The following is an 18,096-nucleotide window of genomic DNA, read 5'->3' as shown; positions in this document are numbered from 1 at the left end:
GTATGACAGAGAATGAATTTGTGAAGGGGAAATTGGGGGAGGAAATTATCATGGCTTACTATCTATAATTATGGAAGATGTTAAGAGCAAAAAATTAAAAAAGAAAAGATTTTGAGTTTTAGGCCAACCTAGGCCACATAGGAAGTTCCAGGCCAGCCTGGGCTCAAGTGAGATCATGTCTCAAAACAACAAAACAGTCAGGCATAGTGGCACACGCCTTTAATCCCAGCACTCAGGAGGCAGAGGTAGGAGAATACTTGTGAGTTTGAGGTCACCCTGAGACTACATAGTGAATGCCAAGTCAGCCTGAACTAGAGAAACCCTACCTTTAAAAACAAAACAAATAAACAAACAAAAAAAACCTATCGGGCTGCTAACTGCTGTTAGCAGTTAAGGTGCCTGCCTGCAAAGTCTAATGACCTGGGTTAAATACCCCAGCACCCATATAAGCCAAGATGCACAAGGTGGCACATGCATCTGGAGTTCATTTGCAGTGGCTGGAAGCCCTGGCACACCCATTTTCTATCCGGTTCTTTCTCCCTCTCTCTCACATGGATAAATGAATAAATAAGGCCTGGGCTGGAGAGATGGCTCAGCGGTTAAGGAATTTGCCTGCAAAGCCAAAGGATCCCAGTTAGATTCTCCAGGACCCATATAAGCCAGATGCACAAGGGGGCACTTGCATCTGGAATTCATTTGCAGTAGCTGGAGGCCCTGGTATGTCCATTCTCTCTCTCTCTTAAATAATAAATAAATAAATGATGAAAGTATTATTTTAAAAAAGTACAGCCTGATGTGGTGGTGTATACCTTTAATCCCAGCACTTTGGAGGCAGGGGTAGGAGGATCACCATGAGCTCGAGGCCAGCCTGAGACTAAATAGTGAATTCCAGTTCAGCCTGGGCTACACTGTAGCCCTACCTCGCAAAACAAAACAAAACAAAAACTTAAAAAACAAAAACAAAAAGCTACGTGGGATGTCTCTTGGTAGCACGGCACATACCTACTATGCCTGAGACCTCTAGCACCAAAATTAAAGATATCATAGGAAACCAGGCATGGGGCTGCACTCCTTTAATCCCAGCAGTCAGGAGGTAGAGGTAGAAATATCTCTGAGTTCAAGGCAAACCTGAGACTACAGGGTGAGTTTCAGGTCAGCCTGCTCTCCAGGGAGACCCTGGTGGGAGGGGAGCTGATACTGTAGGAGAGAGGGGCTGACATAGGAGTAGCTTTTCCCCACTGGTAACAGTAACAACTCCTAAGCACTTAATGTGCTACACACTATGCAACAATTTTACACTGTATCGTTTAACGTGAGTACAATCACTCCTTTAAGTACTACCCTTCTGTGGTGGTTTGATTCAGGTGTCCCCCATAACTTAGGTATTGTGAATGCTAGCTCCCCAGCTGATGGATATTTGGGAATTAATGCCTCCTGGAGGGAGTGTATTGTTGGGGGCAGGCTTATGGGCTTTATAGCCAGTTTCCCCATGCCAATGTTTGGCATACCCTCCTGTTGCTGTGGTCCACCTTATGTTGGCCAGGGGGTGATGTCCACCCTCTGCTCATGCTATTGTTTTCCCCTGCCATCGTGGAGCTTCCCCTTGAGCCTGTAAGCCAAAATAAATCTCTTTTTCCCAGAAGCTGCTCTTGGTTGGGTGATTTCTACCAGCAATGCGAACCGGACTGCAACACCTTCCTATCCCTTTTTGTTTTAGTATGGTGAACTGCATATGTGTACCATGCATGTGGAGGCCAGAGGACAACAGCCTTCCCTTTTAATTTTGTTTAATTTTGTTTTTTCAGGGTAGGATCTCACTTTAGCTCAGGCTGATCTGGAATTCACTATGTAGTCTAAGGGTGGCCTCGAACTCATGGTCACTCTCCTACCTCTGCCTCCTGAGTGCTAGGATTAAAGGCATGCGCCACTACACCCAGCTGCCTTTCTTTTAAATTTATTAGCACATGTCCCTGTATGGCTACACCAGAGTATCTCACTGGTGCAAATGAACACCCATCTAGCTTTATATGGGTAGCTGGGCCAGCAAGTTTTGCAAGCAAGTGCCTTTATCCACTGAGCCATCTTCCCTGGCCTCTGGCCACCCCCCCCCTTTTTTTTTTTCTTTTTCTTCTTCTTCTTTTTTTTTTTTGAGGTAGGGTCTCACTCTAGCTCAGGCTGACCTGGAATTCACTATGTAGTCTCAGGGTGGCCTCGAACTCATGGCGATCCTCCTACCTATGCCTCTCAAGTGCTGGGATTAAAGGGATGTGCCACCATGCCCAGCTATCCCTTTTTGAGAAAGGGTCTTTCATTAGCCTAGAGCTTACCAGTTAGGCTTGATTGGCTAACTAGCAAGCTTAAGGAATCCTGTTGTCTCCACTTTCCTAGCATTTGGAGATTTTTTTTTTTTTTTTTGCTTTTCAAGGTAGGGTTTCACTCTGGCCCAGGCTGACCTGGAATTCACTATATAGTCTTGGGGTGGCTTTGAACCCATGATCCTCCTACCTCTGCCTCCTGGGTGCTGGGGTTAAGGGCATGCGCCACCACTCCCAGCTTGGGAGTTTTTTTGTTTTTTTTTTTTGAGAGAGCAAGTAAGAGAAAATTGGCATGCCAGGGCCAGCAACTACTGCAACTGAACTCCAGATATGCGCGCCACCTTCTGTATCTTACATGGGATCTGGCAAGTTGAACATGCATCCTTAGGCTTTGCAGGCAAGCACCTTAACTGCTAAGCTATCTCTCCAGCCTTCTTGTTCTTTTTTTTAAAATTAATTATTTATTTATTTGACAGAGAAAGAGGGAGAGAGAATGGGTGTGCCAGGGCCTCTAGCCACTGCAAATCAACTCCAGATGCATGTGCCCTCTTGTGCATCTGGCTAACGTGGGTCCTAGGGAATTGAACATGGGTCCTTCTTTCTTTTCTTTTCTTTTTCTTTTTGGTTTGAGGTAGGGTCTCACTGCGGCCCAAGATAACCTGGAATTCACTATGTAGTCTCAGGGTGGCCTCAAACTCATGGTGATCCTCTTACCTCTGCCTCCCAAGTGCTGGGATTAAAGGCGTGCACCACCACGCCTGGTGCCCTCTTCTTATTCTTAATACAGGCAACATTAAGACATAAAAAGGGGCGGGAGAGATGGCTCAGTAGTTATGGCACTTGTTTGCCAAACTTTAGTACCCTGGTTGGATTCCCCAATACCCACATAAAGCCAGATGCACAGTTGGCACATGCATCTGGAATTCGTTTGCAGTGGTTGGAGCCCTGGCATACCCATTCTCTTTAAATCTCTCTGTTTGCAACTAAATTAAATCAGATTTCTAGTGAGGAGTTGTAGTACACTCTGCACAGGCAGGAGCATCAGTTCAGTGACAGCTTTAGTTACCCTGTCTCACAAAAACCAGTAATAAATAAAAACTGAATAGACAAATTTCAGAGTTCTGACTTTAAAGTCTGAGCTCTTTAATCACTACATTATATATTTTTCACATTCCACTTACCTTAAAAGATGCACCATATAGCAACAGATACATACGAACTGAGTAAATACTGTGGGTCTATCTCCCCCCTCCCCCCATAGGGTCTCATACTAGCCCAGTCTGACCTGGAAGTCAGTTTGTAGTCTCAGGCTGGCCTCAAACTCATGGTGACCTTCCTACCCTCACCTCTCAAATGCTGGGATTAAAGATGTATGGCACCACATCGAGGCCTGTATGTCATATTCTTAATTTTTCTTTGACCACTTACCCAGTTTCTTTTAAGTTTAGCTTTAAGGTTCAATCAATTCAAACTAGCTTGGATATATGTGTCAACTATGGGAAAACCTGCCCAGCAGAGCCCATCTGGTAGAGTTCATTCAAGGGCCATACTACTGCAGAGTCCCAAGATGATTTAACACAGCATAACAGCTGAATCAGTCATTCCTTTCAGTGTTTATTTAAATCTTAATTTTGGGCTGGAGAGATGGCTCAGAGATTAAAGGTGCTTACCTGCAAAACCTGATGACCTGGGTTTGATTCCTAAGTACCCACATAAAACCAGATGTACACATTGGTGCATTCATGTGGAGTTCATTTGCTGTGGCAAGAAACCTGGTACGCTCTCTCTCTCCTTGTAAATGAATGAATGAGTAAAATATTTGAATTTTTTTTCCCTTCCCAAGGTCATGGCTGGCCTAGACCCCTTGAGCAGCCAGTCAAATGCCTACAGAGCAGCTCTTACCCTGCTCAACCTCGCCAGGCTCCCATCCAAACCCTACTCCTCATCCAGTCACCACACTCCTATCCTGCTCCTGCCCATTCTGGGGGATCAGAATGTTGCTCCCCCGCCCCCATAATCCCTCAGCCAGGTCCTCCATGGCTCACTCATCTTGCTGGCACCACTGGTTGTTAGATCTTAATTTTAAGACAATGTGGGGCACGACAGCTGCCTTAGCAGTTACACTCTTGCCCACAAAGCCAAAGGACCCAGGTTCAAATTCCCAGAATCACATAAAGCCAGATGTACAAAGTGGCACACATGTCTGGAGTTCATTTGCAATGACTACAGGCTCTGGCCCACCTATTCTCTCTCTCTCAAATAAATAAAATATTTTTTTTCAAGGGCTGAAGAGATGGCTTAGCAGTTAAGGCACTTGCCTACAAAGCCAAAAGACTTCGGTTCAATTCCCTAAGACCCATGTAAGCCAGATGTACAAGATAGTACATGGGTCTGGAGTTCCTTTTCAGTGGCTGGAGGCCCTGGCGTGCCAATTCTATTTCTCTCAAATAAATAAATATTAAAATATTTTTTCAATAAATAATAAAGACTTAAGGTGGGCAATAGTAGTGCATGCCTATAATGCCAGCATTCAGAAAGCAGGAGAATCACTACAAGTTCAAAGCCAGCCTTGTGTACATAGTGAGTTCTAGCCCAGACAAGGATGCATAGTGAGACTTTATTTCAAAAAACCGAACCAGCTGGATGTGGTGGCATATGCCTTTTATTTTCCAGCACTCAGGAGGCTAAGAGGACTGTACGAGTTCAAGGCCAACCTGGGCTACAGAGTAAATTCCAGGTCAGCCTGAGCTAGAGTGAGATCCTGCTTCAACTTTCTCCAGCTCACTCCTAAAGAGACTTGAGTTAGTCAACGTTACAGAATTAAAGATGAGGTTTGCTGGACGTGGTGGCACACACCTTTAATCCCAGCCCTCGGGAGGCAGAGGTAGGAGGATCCTTGTGAGTTCAAGGCCACCTGAAACTACATAGTGATTTCCAGGTCAGCCTGGGCTAGAGACCCTATCTTGAAAAACCAAAAAGAAAAGGTTTAAAATTTCAACACTTTGTCCTTTCTAAAGTAACATTTATTTAGATGGAATTTCAATGCATTTCTCACTTGTACTTATATGTACAAGGACTATATTTGCAAACTTAAATGCACTAATAACCACACTGATCACAGGTCACAAACCATATGTAAGAACACTAGCTGTCATGTTCTAATGCAACAGTGACCACATTTCTGCAACTCTAGAGTGCAAAAGACATAGCAGAGATTGAGGATTTGAGGAGAAAGAGAAAGGTACCCAAATTAAAGGTACAATGTACATTGACTATTAAACATACTCCAAATACAGAAATATTAAAAATGTTCAGACTTGGGTTGGAGATGGCTTAGTGGTGAAGGCACTTGCCTACAAAGTCCAAGGATCCAGATTCAATTCCCCAGAACCCACAAAAGCCAGATGCACAAGGTGGCACATGCACCCAAGGTGACATACACATGTGGAGTTCAACTGCAGTGGCTAAAGGCCCTGGAACCCCATTCTCTCTCTCATAAAATAAGTGAATAAAAAAGAGTAGAGAATATGAACACTCCTATAAAAAAATGTTCAGAATTTTGGGCTGAGGTGATGGCTAAATGGTTAAAGGTGCTTGCTGGTAAAACCTGCAGGTCTGTTTTTGATTCCTCAGTACCCACATAAGGCCAGACACACAAAGTACGCATGTGTCTGGAGTCTGTTTGCAGCAGTAAGAGGCCCTGGCTTGCCCTCCCTTTTCTCTCTCCTCCCAAGTAAATATATATTTAAAAATGAATGGAATTTTAATGGAAAATAGTATGTCTTAGAATTAAAGAAACATATTAAAAAGTGAATGAATAAACCAGGCATGATGGTGCATACCTTTAATCCCAGCACCCGTGAGGCAGAGGTAAGAGAATTACCATGAGCTCAAGGCCGCCCTGAGACTACATAGTAAATTCCAGGTTAGCCTGGGCTAGAGCAAAACCCTACCTTGAAAAACAGAACAAAATGTAAAAAGTCAAAGAGTAATGCATCATTCATTACAGTTATGCCATAATTTTGACCAGCTACAACCATATCACTATCCATCTGTGCCTCTGAGTTATAACTCAGAGTGAGTCTCCACACACTGGGCTTAAAAGACTCATGGCTTTTGTTTTACTATTGCACTACTTCAGCCCAGCTACCACAGCATATCACCGGCCTTTGACACAAGACCAGGATATAGATAGCTCGGTTAGTATCAAGTGCTTATCAAGTCTTAAATCCTTAAAAATAAATACCACTGGGAGGAGGGTACAGGTAAGTTGCAGAACACTTGCCTACAATTCAAGAGGCCCTGGATTTGACCCCTAGCACTGAAAAATAATCAAACATAAGACACACATCTAGCCAGGTGTGGTGGTGCACACCTTTAATCCCAGCACTCAGGAGGCAGAGGTAAGAGGATGGCCATTAGTTTGAGGCTACCCTAAGCCTACACATTGAATTCCAGGTTAGCCAGAGATAGAACGAGACCCTACCTTGAAAAACCAAAAAATACACACATCTAGACCTATTCCTGTCAACAGCAGCAGTAATGTCTAAGGATCATAACTTAACCACAATGGGGCAACTCAGCACACCTAAGAGCACCAAAAGACAGAGAGCATTATCAGCAAATGGGAACCAGTAATCAGCAGGGTGCTTTGAAAATGTAAATTATGGACTAGAGTGATGGCTTAGTGGTTAAGGTGCTCAGTTAAGGCTTGCCATCAAAGCCAAAAGACCCGGGTCTGATTTCCCAGTACCCATGTAGGGTGGGATGCACAAAGTGGCACATGTGTCTGGAATTTGTTTGTAGTGGTTAGAGGCCCTGAGGAGCTCATTCTCCTATCTGCCTGTTTTCTCTCTCTCTGTCTCTGTTTTTGTTGTTTTTTTTTGGCTTTTCTGGTTAGGGTCTCACTCTAGTCCAGGCTGACCTGGAATTCACTATGTAGTCTCAGGGTGGCCTCGAACTCACGGGCGATCCTCTTATCTCTGCATCCCAAACCCTGGGATTAAAGGCATGTAGGCAAGTGGTGTCTTTTGTTTCACTCAGTGTGTCTGCTTTCTAGTCTGAGTGCCTGAGTGCTGGGATTAAAGGCATGCGTCACCATGCCCGGCCCTTTTCTCTCTCTCTCTCTCTCTTTTTTTTAAAAATTTTTTAATTTTTTAAATTATTTATTTATTTGAGAGCAACAGACACAGAGAGAAAGACAGATAGAGGGGGAGAGAGAGAATGGGCGCGCCAGGGCTTCCAGCCTCTGCAAACGAACTCCAGACACATGCGCCCCCTTGTGCATCTGGCTAACGTGGGACCTGGGGAACCGAGCCTCGAACCAGGGGCCTTAGGCTTCACAGGCAAGCGCTTAACCGCTAAGCCATCTCTCCAGCCCTCTCTCTTTTCTTTTTTTTGAGGTAGGGTCTCGCTCTAGTCAAAGCTGACCTGGAATTCACTATGTAGTCTCAGGGTGGCCTTGAGCTCACGGCGATCCACCTACCTCTGCCTCCAGAGTGTTAGGATTAAAGGCGTGCGCCACCACGCCCGGCTTTTTTTCTCTCTCTTAAATAAATTTTTTAAGAAGGAAAGTATAGGGATGGAAAGATGGATTAGTGGTTAAGGCACGTGCCTACGAAGCTAATGGATCCTGGTTAGATTCTCCAGGACCCACATAAGCCAGATGCACAAGGGGGTGTATGCATCTGGGATTTGTTTGCAGTGGGTGGAGGCCCTGGCACACCCATTCTCTCTCTCTGCCTCTTTCTCCCTCTCAAATTTATGTATGTATGTATGTATGTATGTATGTATGTATGTGTATATATATGAATGAAAGTATAAATGATTTCACAAAGAAATGTCTTTAGGCTTCCTTGTCTGTTTCTGCCTGTTACAAACTGAACATTTATTTACTAAATTCTAGTAACAAAATAAATTTTATAAAACTACACAAGGGCTGGAGAGATAGCACAGCAGTTAAGGCAGCTGAAGGACCCAGGTTCAATTCACCAGTACCCACCTAAGCCAGATGCACAAGGTGGCATAGACATCTGGGGTTCTTTTGCAGTGGCTGGAGGCCCTTCTGTGGAAGACCCATTCTCTTACTCTCTCTCAAATAAATAAAATATTTTTAGGGCTTAGAGGTTAAGGCATTTGCCTGCAAAGCCGAAGGATCCACGTTTGATTCCCCAGGACCCACGTTAGCCAGGTGCACAAGGGGGAGCATGAGTCTGGAGTTCGTTGGCAGTAGCTAGAGGCCCTGGCTCTCAAGAGGTGGAGGTAGGAGGATCATCAGGATTTCAAGGCTACCCTGAGTTACAGTGAGATCCTACCTCAAAAAGAAAAAAAAAAAAAGGGACAATAAAATTTACGTTCTCTTGAAATTCTATGGGATATACATAGAAACTTACATAGAAGGTTGGTTCTGACTAAATTTTTCTTACATAGTATTTAATTTTAATTATACTTTTTAAATGATTCTCTCATTAGTTTTGAATGGATGCATTATATCACCATTCATTCTCTTTCTTGATCAAGTGATTTAGCTTACCATACTTCTTAGGAGAGACTTGACTCGAACCTCATAAAAGGAACTTAAAAGTTAAAATCAATCTGCATTGTAAACTGTCTTCTGCAGTTTACCGTGCACTCAACAAAATTCCATGTACTGAGAGAGAGAATTTACTGAGTTAACAGGGCTTCCATTTTGACTGGGAACCCCAGGCTCATGTATTAAAAGTCTTCATTTGGATGGTGAGAGAAAATAAAACTGAGTTTCTGTGGAAGATACATGATTGGATTGTATATCATCATGAGTTTTTTATTTTTATTTTTTTGGTTTTATTTTGCAATGCTGGGTACTGAACACAGGACATTACACAAGCCAGACAGGTAGACTCTACCACTGAGCTACATCCTCATGCTCTATGAGCTTTTAATAGGAAAAAAAAAATCAGGATGAACAAAAGTAGCACTGCTGGGAAACAAAGCACAGGAGAGGAGGTGGAAAAGTGAATCATTGACAAAATTTTTAAACTGGGAGATATGTATTTCAATACCTCAATTAGTTTGTCTCCTTTGACTACATCCAGATGTAAACCAGGTGGGGGTTTACCTGCCCTGAAAAAGAAGAGTGAAAAAAGCATTTTCAGGATGAGTTTATAAATACAATTTACAATCACTGTCCCATTGAACCTTGCAGCTCTCCCATCAGCCTATAATTAGTTCATATTCAAGCAGAAGTGTCATCTACTTCACCGTTATAAGTGCTTTTCTACGCCTGGCACTTCCCAAGTGATTCAACTGCTCTAAAAGAAATTTTAGCAGATCTTTATTTAGAGCAGCACCAAAGAACCCTATTCTTTTAACACTGGATGTTCACTTTGGAGGGAAAGCAGCACAGAGTGCAAACATTGTAACTGGGGCTGCCTAGTCATTTGAAGGTTTTTATTTGTTTGTTTTTTTTTTTCAGTGTCTTACCTATCCCAAGCTGGTCTCAAACTTGCTGTATAGGTGAGGATGACCTTGTACTTCTAATCTTCCTCCTGCCTTCATCTCCTGAGTTTTTTTTTTCACTTTTTATTTTTATTTATTATTTTTATTAACAACTTCCACGATTATAAACAATATCCCATGGTAATGCCCTCCCTCCCCCCACTTTCCCTTTGAAACTCCATTCTCCATCATATCCCTTCCCCCTTTCAATCAGTCTCTATTTTGATATCTGAGTTTTAATCTAAGAGTTACTACTTCCCTAATATCATATAAAGACAGAAGAAATCAGTTGTTTTGCTGGGCATGGTTGCACATGACTTTTATTCCAGCACTCAGAAACTGAGGCAGGGAGACCACTGCAAGTTCAAGACAAGCCTGGTCTACATTGCAGATGTAGGGGGGAAAAAAAGGCACAAAAACCAGTTGTTGTTTTGGGCTAATCAAGATTAGACTCTGCAAAATAAGCAGAAGGTATTCCTCTTGAGAACAAATCAGAGATGCATAGTTAAGAAACTAGGGCAATTCAAAAGCATGCCTGTGAAAGGAAGTACCAAATGAACACTAGAAACGTGTTATCCTGAGGTCTTTCTACAACAGAATTAAACTTTTCTTTATACTCTGCCATACCACTCAAGACACTGACACAGTACCTGGTACTTAACACAGTCTGAAGAATAGTATGTGATCTAAGTCTATTATCTACTTTCCTGGCCCGAATTTGAAATCAGTACAGACAGAGACCAATGAGGATAAAGAATTTGTAGGCCGGACAGGAAAAATGGCTTAGTGGTTAAGACCCTTGTCTGCATAACCCAAGGACTGGAGTGATTTCCCCAGTCCAGACAGATGCACAAAGTGGCACATGCAGCAGCTAGAGGCCCTGGCGCATTCATTCTGTCTCTGTGCTTGCAAATAAATAAAATAAATAAATAACATACAGAGCCGGCACGGTGGCACATGCTTTTAATCCCAGCACTTGGGAAGCAGAGGAATCGCTGCAAGTTCGAGGCCACTCTGAGACTGAATAGTAAATTCCAGATCAGCCTGGGCTAGAGTGAAACCTTACTTTAAAACAAAAAGGGGGGGAGGGGCCTGGAGGGATGGCTTAGCAGTTAAGGCATTTGCCTGCAAAGTCCAAGGACCCAGGTTCTATTCCCCAGGACCCACATAAGCCACATGCACAAGGGGGCGCACTTGTCTGGAGTTTGCAGTGACTGGAGGCCCTGGCACACCCATTTTCTCTTTCTCTGTCAAATAAATAAAATAAAATATTTTAAAAGATATAGGTTTCAACTCTAGTCCAGGCTGACCTGGAATTCACTATGTAGTCTCAGGGTGGCCTCGAACTCACAGTGATCCTCCTACCTCTGCCTCCCAAGGCTGGAATTAAAGGTGTGTACCACCACGCCTGGCTTAAGTATGATTTTTAAAATTAATTTATTTGACAGAGAAAATGGTGCACCAGGGCCTCCAGCCACTGCAAATGAACTCCAGAAGCCTGTGCCTACTTGTGCATCTGGCTAACGTGGGTCCTGTGCAATTGAACCTAGGTCCTTTGGCTTTGCAGGCAAATGCCTTAATCACTAAGCCATCCCTTCAGCCCTTAAGTATGAATTTTGATACATATAAGAAATATGGCTGGGTGTGATAGCACACACACTTAATCCTAGCACTTGGGAGGCAGAGGTAGGAGGAAGACCGTAAATTTGAGGCCACCCTGAGACTACATAAGTGAATTCCAGGTAAGCCTGGGCTAGAGCAAGACCCTACCTTGAAAAAAAGAGAAAAAGATACAGACATTTCAAAATGATGGTATTAATAAGGTTGGTCCTAAGAATACGGTGGATATTTTAAAAGCACAGGTGGGCTGGAGGGATGGCTTAGTAGTTAAGCCATTTGTCTGCAAAGCCAAAGGACCTAGGTTCATTTTCCAGGACCCATGTTAGCCAGTCTGGAGTTTATTTGCAGTGGCTGAAGGCCCTGGCACGCCCAGATCTCTCTCTCTCTCTCTGTCAAATAAATAAATAAATAATAAAAATATTTAAAAGCATAGGTGGTAATGAATCTATTGAATCAGCATTTTGATATCCAAAAGAAAAAAAAAAAAGAATTTGTAGGCTGAAAGAGACAGCTTAGAAGTTAGGGTGCTTGTCTGTGAAGCCTACGGACCCAGGTTTGATTTCCCAGTACCCACGTAAGCCAGATGCAGAAGGTGGCACATGCATCTGGAATTAGTTTGCAGCGGCTACAGGCCCTGACAGACCATTATCTCTCTTATCTGCTTCTTTCTCTTTCAAATAAATAATTTTTAAAAAACAAAGAAATTCAGGAAATAGTCACACATTCACTTGCTTTCTGGATTTGCTCATCTCAGTGTTCCAGAGCCCTTCCTTACATTTGCGCAGGAGAAATGTACCTTAACTGTTTAACTGAAAATTCAACAGCACCACATTCTGCCCTAACCTTTTTACGGCATTAGCTAAAAGGACAAATGCAATGGACAAAAGCCTGTTTTGTCCGGAAAACGGGGGAAGGCCCTTATGTCCAAAATATACCTTTTTGAACTCCTATCATGTAACTGACACAGAGTTATGAGCTAAAGATGCATGGGGTCTTTGCCCATGAAGATCTCAATATACCGGAGACCAAGAAGTACCATGTTAACTAACGATACACTAAGAAGAGCTACAACAGAAAAGGAAGAGAGAGGAGAGAGAGAGAAACTAGCTCGCATACATCTCCATGCACAGCAAATCATGTATTTATTCATCCTGTGCCCTATTCAAAACTGAAAGTATCCCATGATTCCCAAGAACTTCCCAAAGGATGGAGACGGGTCCATTCAAAAAGAACTGCTGATGTCTTTTGTGCCGAGCTTCGTGCTGCTCTCCAGAGAACATGGGGTGAGTTCCGCTCCATCCTTGCCCTCAGGGAGCTGCCAATCGGCGGGGGACGGACAGGTACGGCCGGGGGACGCGGGTCTCGCGCGGGCCTGGGCTCCGGACGCCGGCTCGTGCGCGCTCGGGCCGTTCAGCGGGGCGGGGGCGGGGGCGGGCAGGTACTAAGCTCCTCCGTCAGAGCACCCAGCACTCAATGAAGAGTTGGCTTAAGTTGGCGGCCGAGGCCCCGAAGCACCGCAGCAAGCGGCTGGCCCCCCTCGCCCTAGCCGGTGGTCTTAAGCGAGCGGCTTCGCGCCCCCCCAAGCCCGGGTTTTCCTCCGTTCCTGGGCCCGGGCTCCAGGATGCAGGCTGGTGTTCCTCCACACGTCGCCCGGCCCCACGGAGCGGACACTTTCTTTCCCTCACTCATTCCACGCTCTTTAAAGCCGTCGGGTGAGCCTCGAGAGGAAAGCGTCCCTTCCAACCCAGGTTAGCCGAGGCCAGCTCACTCCGGCCCCAGAGGCCGCCCCCGCCACTCACCAGGTCGGGCAATCGAACAGCGGGAGGCTGGAGCCGGAGTTCGCGGCTGCCGCCATCTTGCGTCTCCCCCTCCCATTTGGCGGGCCCGAAGCACGCCGGGAAACTGGGAGGCTGGGAGGGAAGAGCGGGCAGCCTGCGCGCCCGCGCACGCACGCCAGGCTGCACGCACGCACGCACGCACGCACGCACGGCGGGCGGTGCCTCTGCTGAGGGAGTGGGGTTTGATGTGGAAGTCTTCCGCGAGGTTCCCAGGCTAGGTGTGCTCCTAGGCCGGGAGGTGGCGGACTGGTACGGAGAGGTGTCACTTTTCCCCGCTACGCCCTCTTGCAAACGCTCCTGAGCTCGGTGATCTGGCGACTGCATCACCTGGGCTTGCACCGCCAGCCTTCCGCACTGCACCTAGAGCAAAGCTAGTCATCGCTGCAGAGAAGCGATCACTTACTGTGTTTCTCATCTTCTGGCCCTCCTCCGGAGAGCTTCGCCCTACTCACTGGTCCCTCCTAATCGGGCCTGGCTCTTGAGGATTTCTATAGATTAGGAACCTTGCGATAGGGATCATCTGTTCTGTCTATGACTGCACAAGCTGGAGTTGGGAGCAGATCCAATCAGAAAGGTGCCCACATCTGCACTGTGCATAGCTTAAGTGGGTAATCAAGTTGTGACCCTTTAGGGTTTTTCTTTTCTTTAGACAGTAATATACGATGTAAGGAAACATTGGGTTTAGCATCCTGATCTAGATTTGTTGCGCAAGGAGACAATCAGCAAGGTCTCTGGTTGTAAGGGCTTTGTCTATTGAGTGTTTACTGGTCAAGTATGTGTTTCATAGGGAGCGCTCCACATAGTCCTGAACACTGGAGATAGGGATCACTGTCATTCTAGACAGGCTGGGAAGGATTGAGCTGTCCAGCGTCACCAGAGAACAAGCAGAGTGCCACTGAAATGGGAGTTGATTTGAAGCCAAGTGTTGGCTCAATCACTAGTTTCATACTTTTCTGTTGACACCCGATGCATTAGCATACAACTAATGTCTCTCTTCTTCACTTTTGCAGAAAACCTGAAATGATGGTCTCACATGCAACATTTCAAATAATTTTTATTTATTTGAGAGAGAAATGGGCGGGCCAGGGCTTCCAGCTGTTGCAAATGAACCCCAGATGAATGTGCCACCTTGTGCATCTGGCTTGTGTGTGTCTTGAGGAATCACACCTGGGTCCTTTGGCTTTGCGGTCAAGTGCCTTACCAGCTAAGCCATCTCTCCAGCCCTGACATACAAGTATTTTCTTTCTTTCTTTTCTTCCAGAGGTAGGGCTTCTTATACCCCAGGCGGGTCTCGAACTCACAATGATTCTACATCTGCCTCCTGAGTGCTGGAAGTATTTTTTTTAAATATTTATTTGCGGGGGGGGGGGGCGCAGAGAGAATGAGAATGGGAGTGCTAGGGTCTCCAGCTACTGCAAAGGAACTCCAGATGCATGTGCCACCTTGTACATCTGGTTATGTGTGTACTGGAGAATCAAACCTGAGTCCTTAGGCTTTTCAGGCAATCACCTTAACGCTAGCTAAGCTCTCTCTCCAGTCCATATTTTTCTTTTCTTTTTATAGAGAACACATGCATATTTTTCTTTTTTAAAGAAACACATTGAGCTGGTGTAGTAGCACCTGTCTTTAGTCCTAGCACTTGAGAAGCTGAGGTAGGAAGATCACCTCGAGTTCAAGGGTTACAGCATGAGTTTCAGGTCAGCCCGGACTAGAGTGAGACCCGGCCTCAAAGGAGTTAAGGGGAGCTGGGCGTGGTGGTGCACGCCTTTAATCCCAGCACTCGGGAGGCAAGAGGTAAGAGGATCATAGTTCAAGGCCACCCTGAGACTACATAGTGAATTCCAGGTCAGCCTGGGCTACAGTGAGATCCTACCTCTAAAAACCAAGAAAAAAAAGGAAAGGGGAAAGAAATTGCAGCAGAGTGTGCCTGTAATCCTGGCACTTGGAGGATAGAGGAAGGATTAGGAAAAGCTGGCCTTGGCTACGTATCAAGTTTGAGACCAGCATGGGCTACATGAGACCCTGTCTCCTGTCTCATTAATATCTTCCTTTCAGCATTGTGATCTAAGGACAAAGCTGACCGACAGGAAGTCTGAATTCTAAATTTCATTTCAAGAAAATCCTATGGCTCCTTTCTTTGAACACAATGAAATAGTCTCAAGTGTTTTGAATGTAACAGAAAAGAGTAGAACGAGCTAGGCATGGTGGCACACGCCTTTAATCCCAGCACTTGAGAGGCAGAGGTAGGAGGATCGCCATGAGTTCAAGGCCATCCTGAGAATACATAGTGAATTCCAGGTCAGCCTGAGCTACAGTGAGATGCTGCCTCGAAAAGCAAACAGAAAAGAATAAGACACTTTTAGCTTAGGTGCGGCCCAGTGGTAGCATATGTAAAGGTCTGCATTCCATCCCACACATACAAAAAGATACTTTATTATCTAGAGGCATATTGTGTGCCTTTAAGTTTTCAAGACCCTTTCTAGCATGAAGTGGTGTTGAAGCCATTTGTAGTTATCAATGACTGTAAGGTATCTTAGGTCAATGTGGTCTTTCAGTTTCTACATATGGTCCCAGTGTCATTATAACCCAAGACAAGATCCCTAACAGCTTTATTAATAATACTCCACATTTACAGCACAGCTGATATTCATTGTAGCTTCTGATATACTGGCACTTTACATTGACCTAGGCCTTTTATAACCCAAAATACTCTATCTGGGTACCAATTATTTCAGTGTAGATAAAGCAAACTGGAGGACAATAATATAGGACCTTAACCATTTAAAAATATTTATGGGGTGGAGGGAGAATGGGCATGCCAGGGTCTCTAGGCACTGCAAATGAACACCAGAAGCTTGCATAACCTTGTGCATCTGGCTTACGTGGGTTCTGAGGAGACGAACTTGGATCTTCAGGCTTGATAGGCAAGCACCTTAATTGCTAAGTCTAAACGAAGACTAATGGATTAGCTGTCTTCAGATTTTGGTTATTTGACAAAGTTAATTCTTAGTCTTGACAGATTTCCCTAGAACAGAGTCTAAAGATATTAAAATACATATCCATAAAAAAAAATCTCAAGCCAGGCGTAGTGGCGCACGCCTTTAATCCCAGCATTCTGGAGGCAGAGGTAGGAGGATCGCCATGAGTTCGAGGCCACCCTGAGACTACATAGTGAATTCCATGAGAGCCTGAGCTAGAGTGAAACCCTACCTCGAAAAACCAACCAAACAAACAAAACATCTCAAAGCACTTTTGATACGATGTCAACGATATGAACGATCAACTGGAGACAATGAAAAAATTGCGTGTAGACAGTGCAGGCTGGAGGGTTTTACTTAGCAGAGTGGTAAAAGAAAAGTGTACAAGCTGTTAACAGAGAGATGTTCATGAAAATTGGGTAGAGACTGCCATTTCTCCAGATGTTTGCGGAAAGCATTATGGAAAGGTGAACAGGACACGCAGTTCTGAGTGTGAACACTCACGATCATCACTATCACTTACGAGTTGTATGGTTATGAGCAAGTGATCTTTGTCTCAACTTCCTGATTCATTAAAAGGGGACACAAGAAAAACAGATTTCCTAGATATCATTACAGGTATAACACAGTAAGTGTAAAAAATTTAGCATATGGGCTAGGGATGTATCTCAACTGGCACAGTGCTTGTCAAGCATGGAGGAGGCCCTGAGTTCAACTCCCAGCAACATATAAGCTGGGCATGATGGTGCACACACACCAGGAATCCCAGCACTTGAGTGGTGGAGGCAGAAGGTTCAAGTGAGTTGAAGGCCAGCCGGGGCTGTATAAGACCCTTATCTCTAAAAGGAAAATCGGGCTCAATAGTTCACAAATGACCATCTACATGCAGAGTATCTCCTTAAGCCTTTAAATTCCTGCCTTCATCTTTTTTGATATAGTGCGGGAGGAGGGAGGGAGGATATAAGGTGTCAACATTTTTCTTTTCAAGCAAGCCCAGCAGATCCCCCCCCCCTTTTAAATACGAGAGACCTTGAGAGAGAGAAAGAATTGGCATGTCACAGCCTCCAGCAACTGTAATCAAACTCGACGTGTTTAGATACAACTTAAATCTCACCAGGAGTGATGGCACATACTGTTAATCCCAACCCTCAGGAGATAGAGGTAGGAGGATCACTGTGAATTTGAGGCCATCCTGAGAGTACATAGTGAATTCCAAGTCAGCCTTGGCTAGAGTGAGACCCTACCTTGGAAAAATGGAAGAAAGAAAGAAAGAAAGCAGGGCATGCTGGTACAGGCCTTTAATCTCAGCACTCAGGAAGCAGAGGAAGGAGGATTACCATGAGTTCAAGGCCAGCCTGAGACTGTTACATAATGAATTCCATGTAGCGTGGGCTAGAGCAAGACCAAAAAGAGAAAAAACCTTAGTATATCACTGTTCTCATTTCTCTATGGACTGGTAAAAATTTGGCCCTTAATCATAGTCCAACTCTAAAACTTGTAGTTTTGCATTTTATTCTTATTTTTTGTAACATATGTATATGTGTGTGTGTGTGTGTGTGTGTATATGTAGGGCACAGCAGGGATTCTTGTAACTGCAAATGAATGCCAAATGCATGTAACCTTTCCTTTTTAAAATAAGTTGTTTATTTTTGTTTATTTGAGAGGGAAAGAGGCAGAGTGTGTGAGAGAGAATGGGCACACCAGGACTTCCAGCCACTGCAAACGAACTCCAGACACATGTGCCACCTTGTGCATTGGGCTAATGTGGGTCCTAGGGAATAGAACCTGGGTTCTTTGGCTTTGCAGACAAGCGCCTTAACCGCTAAGCCATCTCTCCAGCACAAATAAGTTATTTTTTTACTTTTAACT

General features: G+C 44.6%; 1 protein-coding gene and 1 non-coding gene across 3 annotated transcripts in view; both read right to left on the bottom strand.

The window, feature by feature from the left end:
* Ppp1r8 (protein phosphatase 1 regulatory subunit 8) overlaps window positions 1-13,330 on the bottom strand; it is a 31,310-nt gene extending 17,980 nt beyond the window's left edge. Inside the window, exons 1-2 of one of the 2 annotated variants that reach the window (XM_045151210.1) lie at window positions 13,211-13,330; window positions 9,356-9,416 (exon numbers count right to left, since the gene is read on the bottom strand). In XM_045151210.1, coding sequence (XP_045007145.1) covers window positions 9,356-9,416; window positions 13,211-13,266 — 117 coding nt within the window. In that variant the 5' untranslated portion in view covers window positions 13,267-13,330. The remainder of the gene's footprint in view (window positions 1-9,355; window positions 9,417-13,210) is intronic. The other variant, XM_045151211.1, reaches the window with a different exon arrangement.
* On the bottom strand, window positions 6,366-6,531 carry LOC123461352. Its single transcript, XR_006637638.1, has one exon.
* Window positions 13,331-18,096: the final 4,766 nt, after the last annotated feature.

Source organism: Jaculus jaculus, chromosome 5 (genome assembly GCF_020740685.1).
Source record: "Jaculus jaculus isolate mJacJac1 chromosome 5, mJacJac1.mat.Y.cur, whole genome shotgun sequence".
Classification (NCBI taxonomy): domain Eukaryota; kingdom Metazoa; phylum Chordata; class Mammalia; order Rodentia; family Dipodidae; genus Jaculus; species Jaculus jaculus.
Note: the sequence above shows the minus strand (reverse complement) of the source record. Positions and strands in the feature narration are given on the sequence as shown.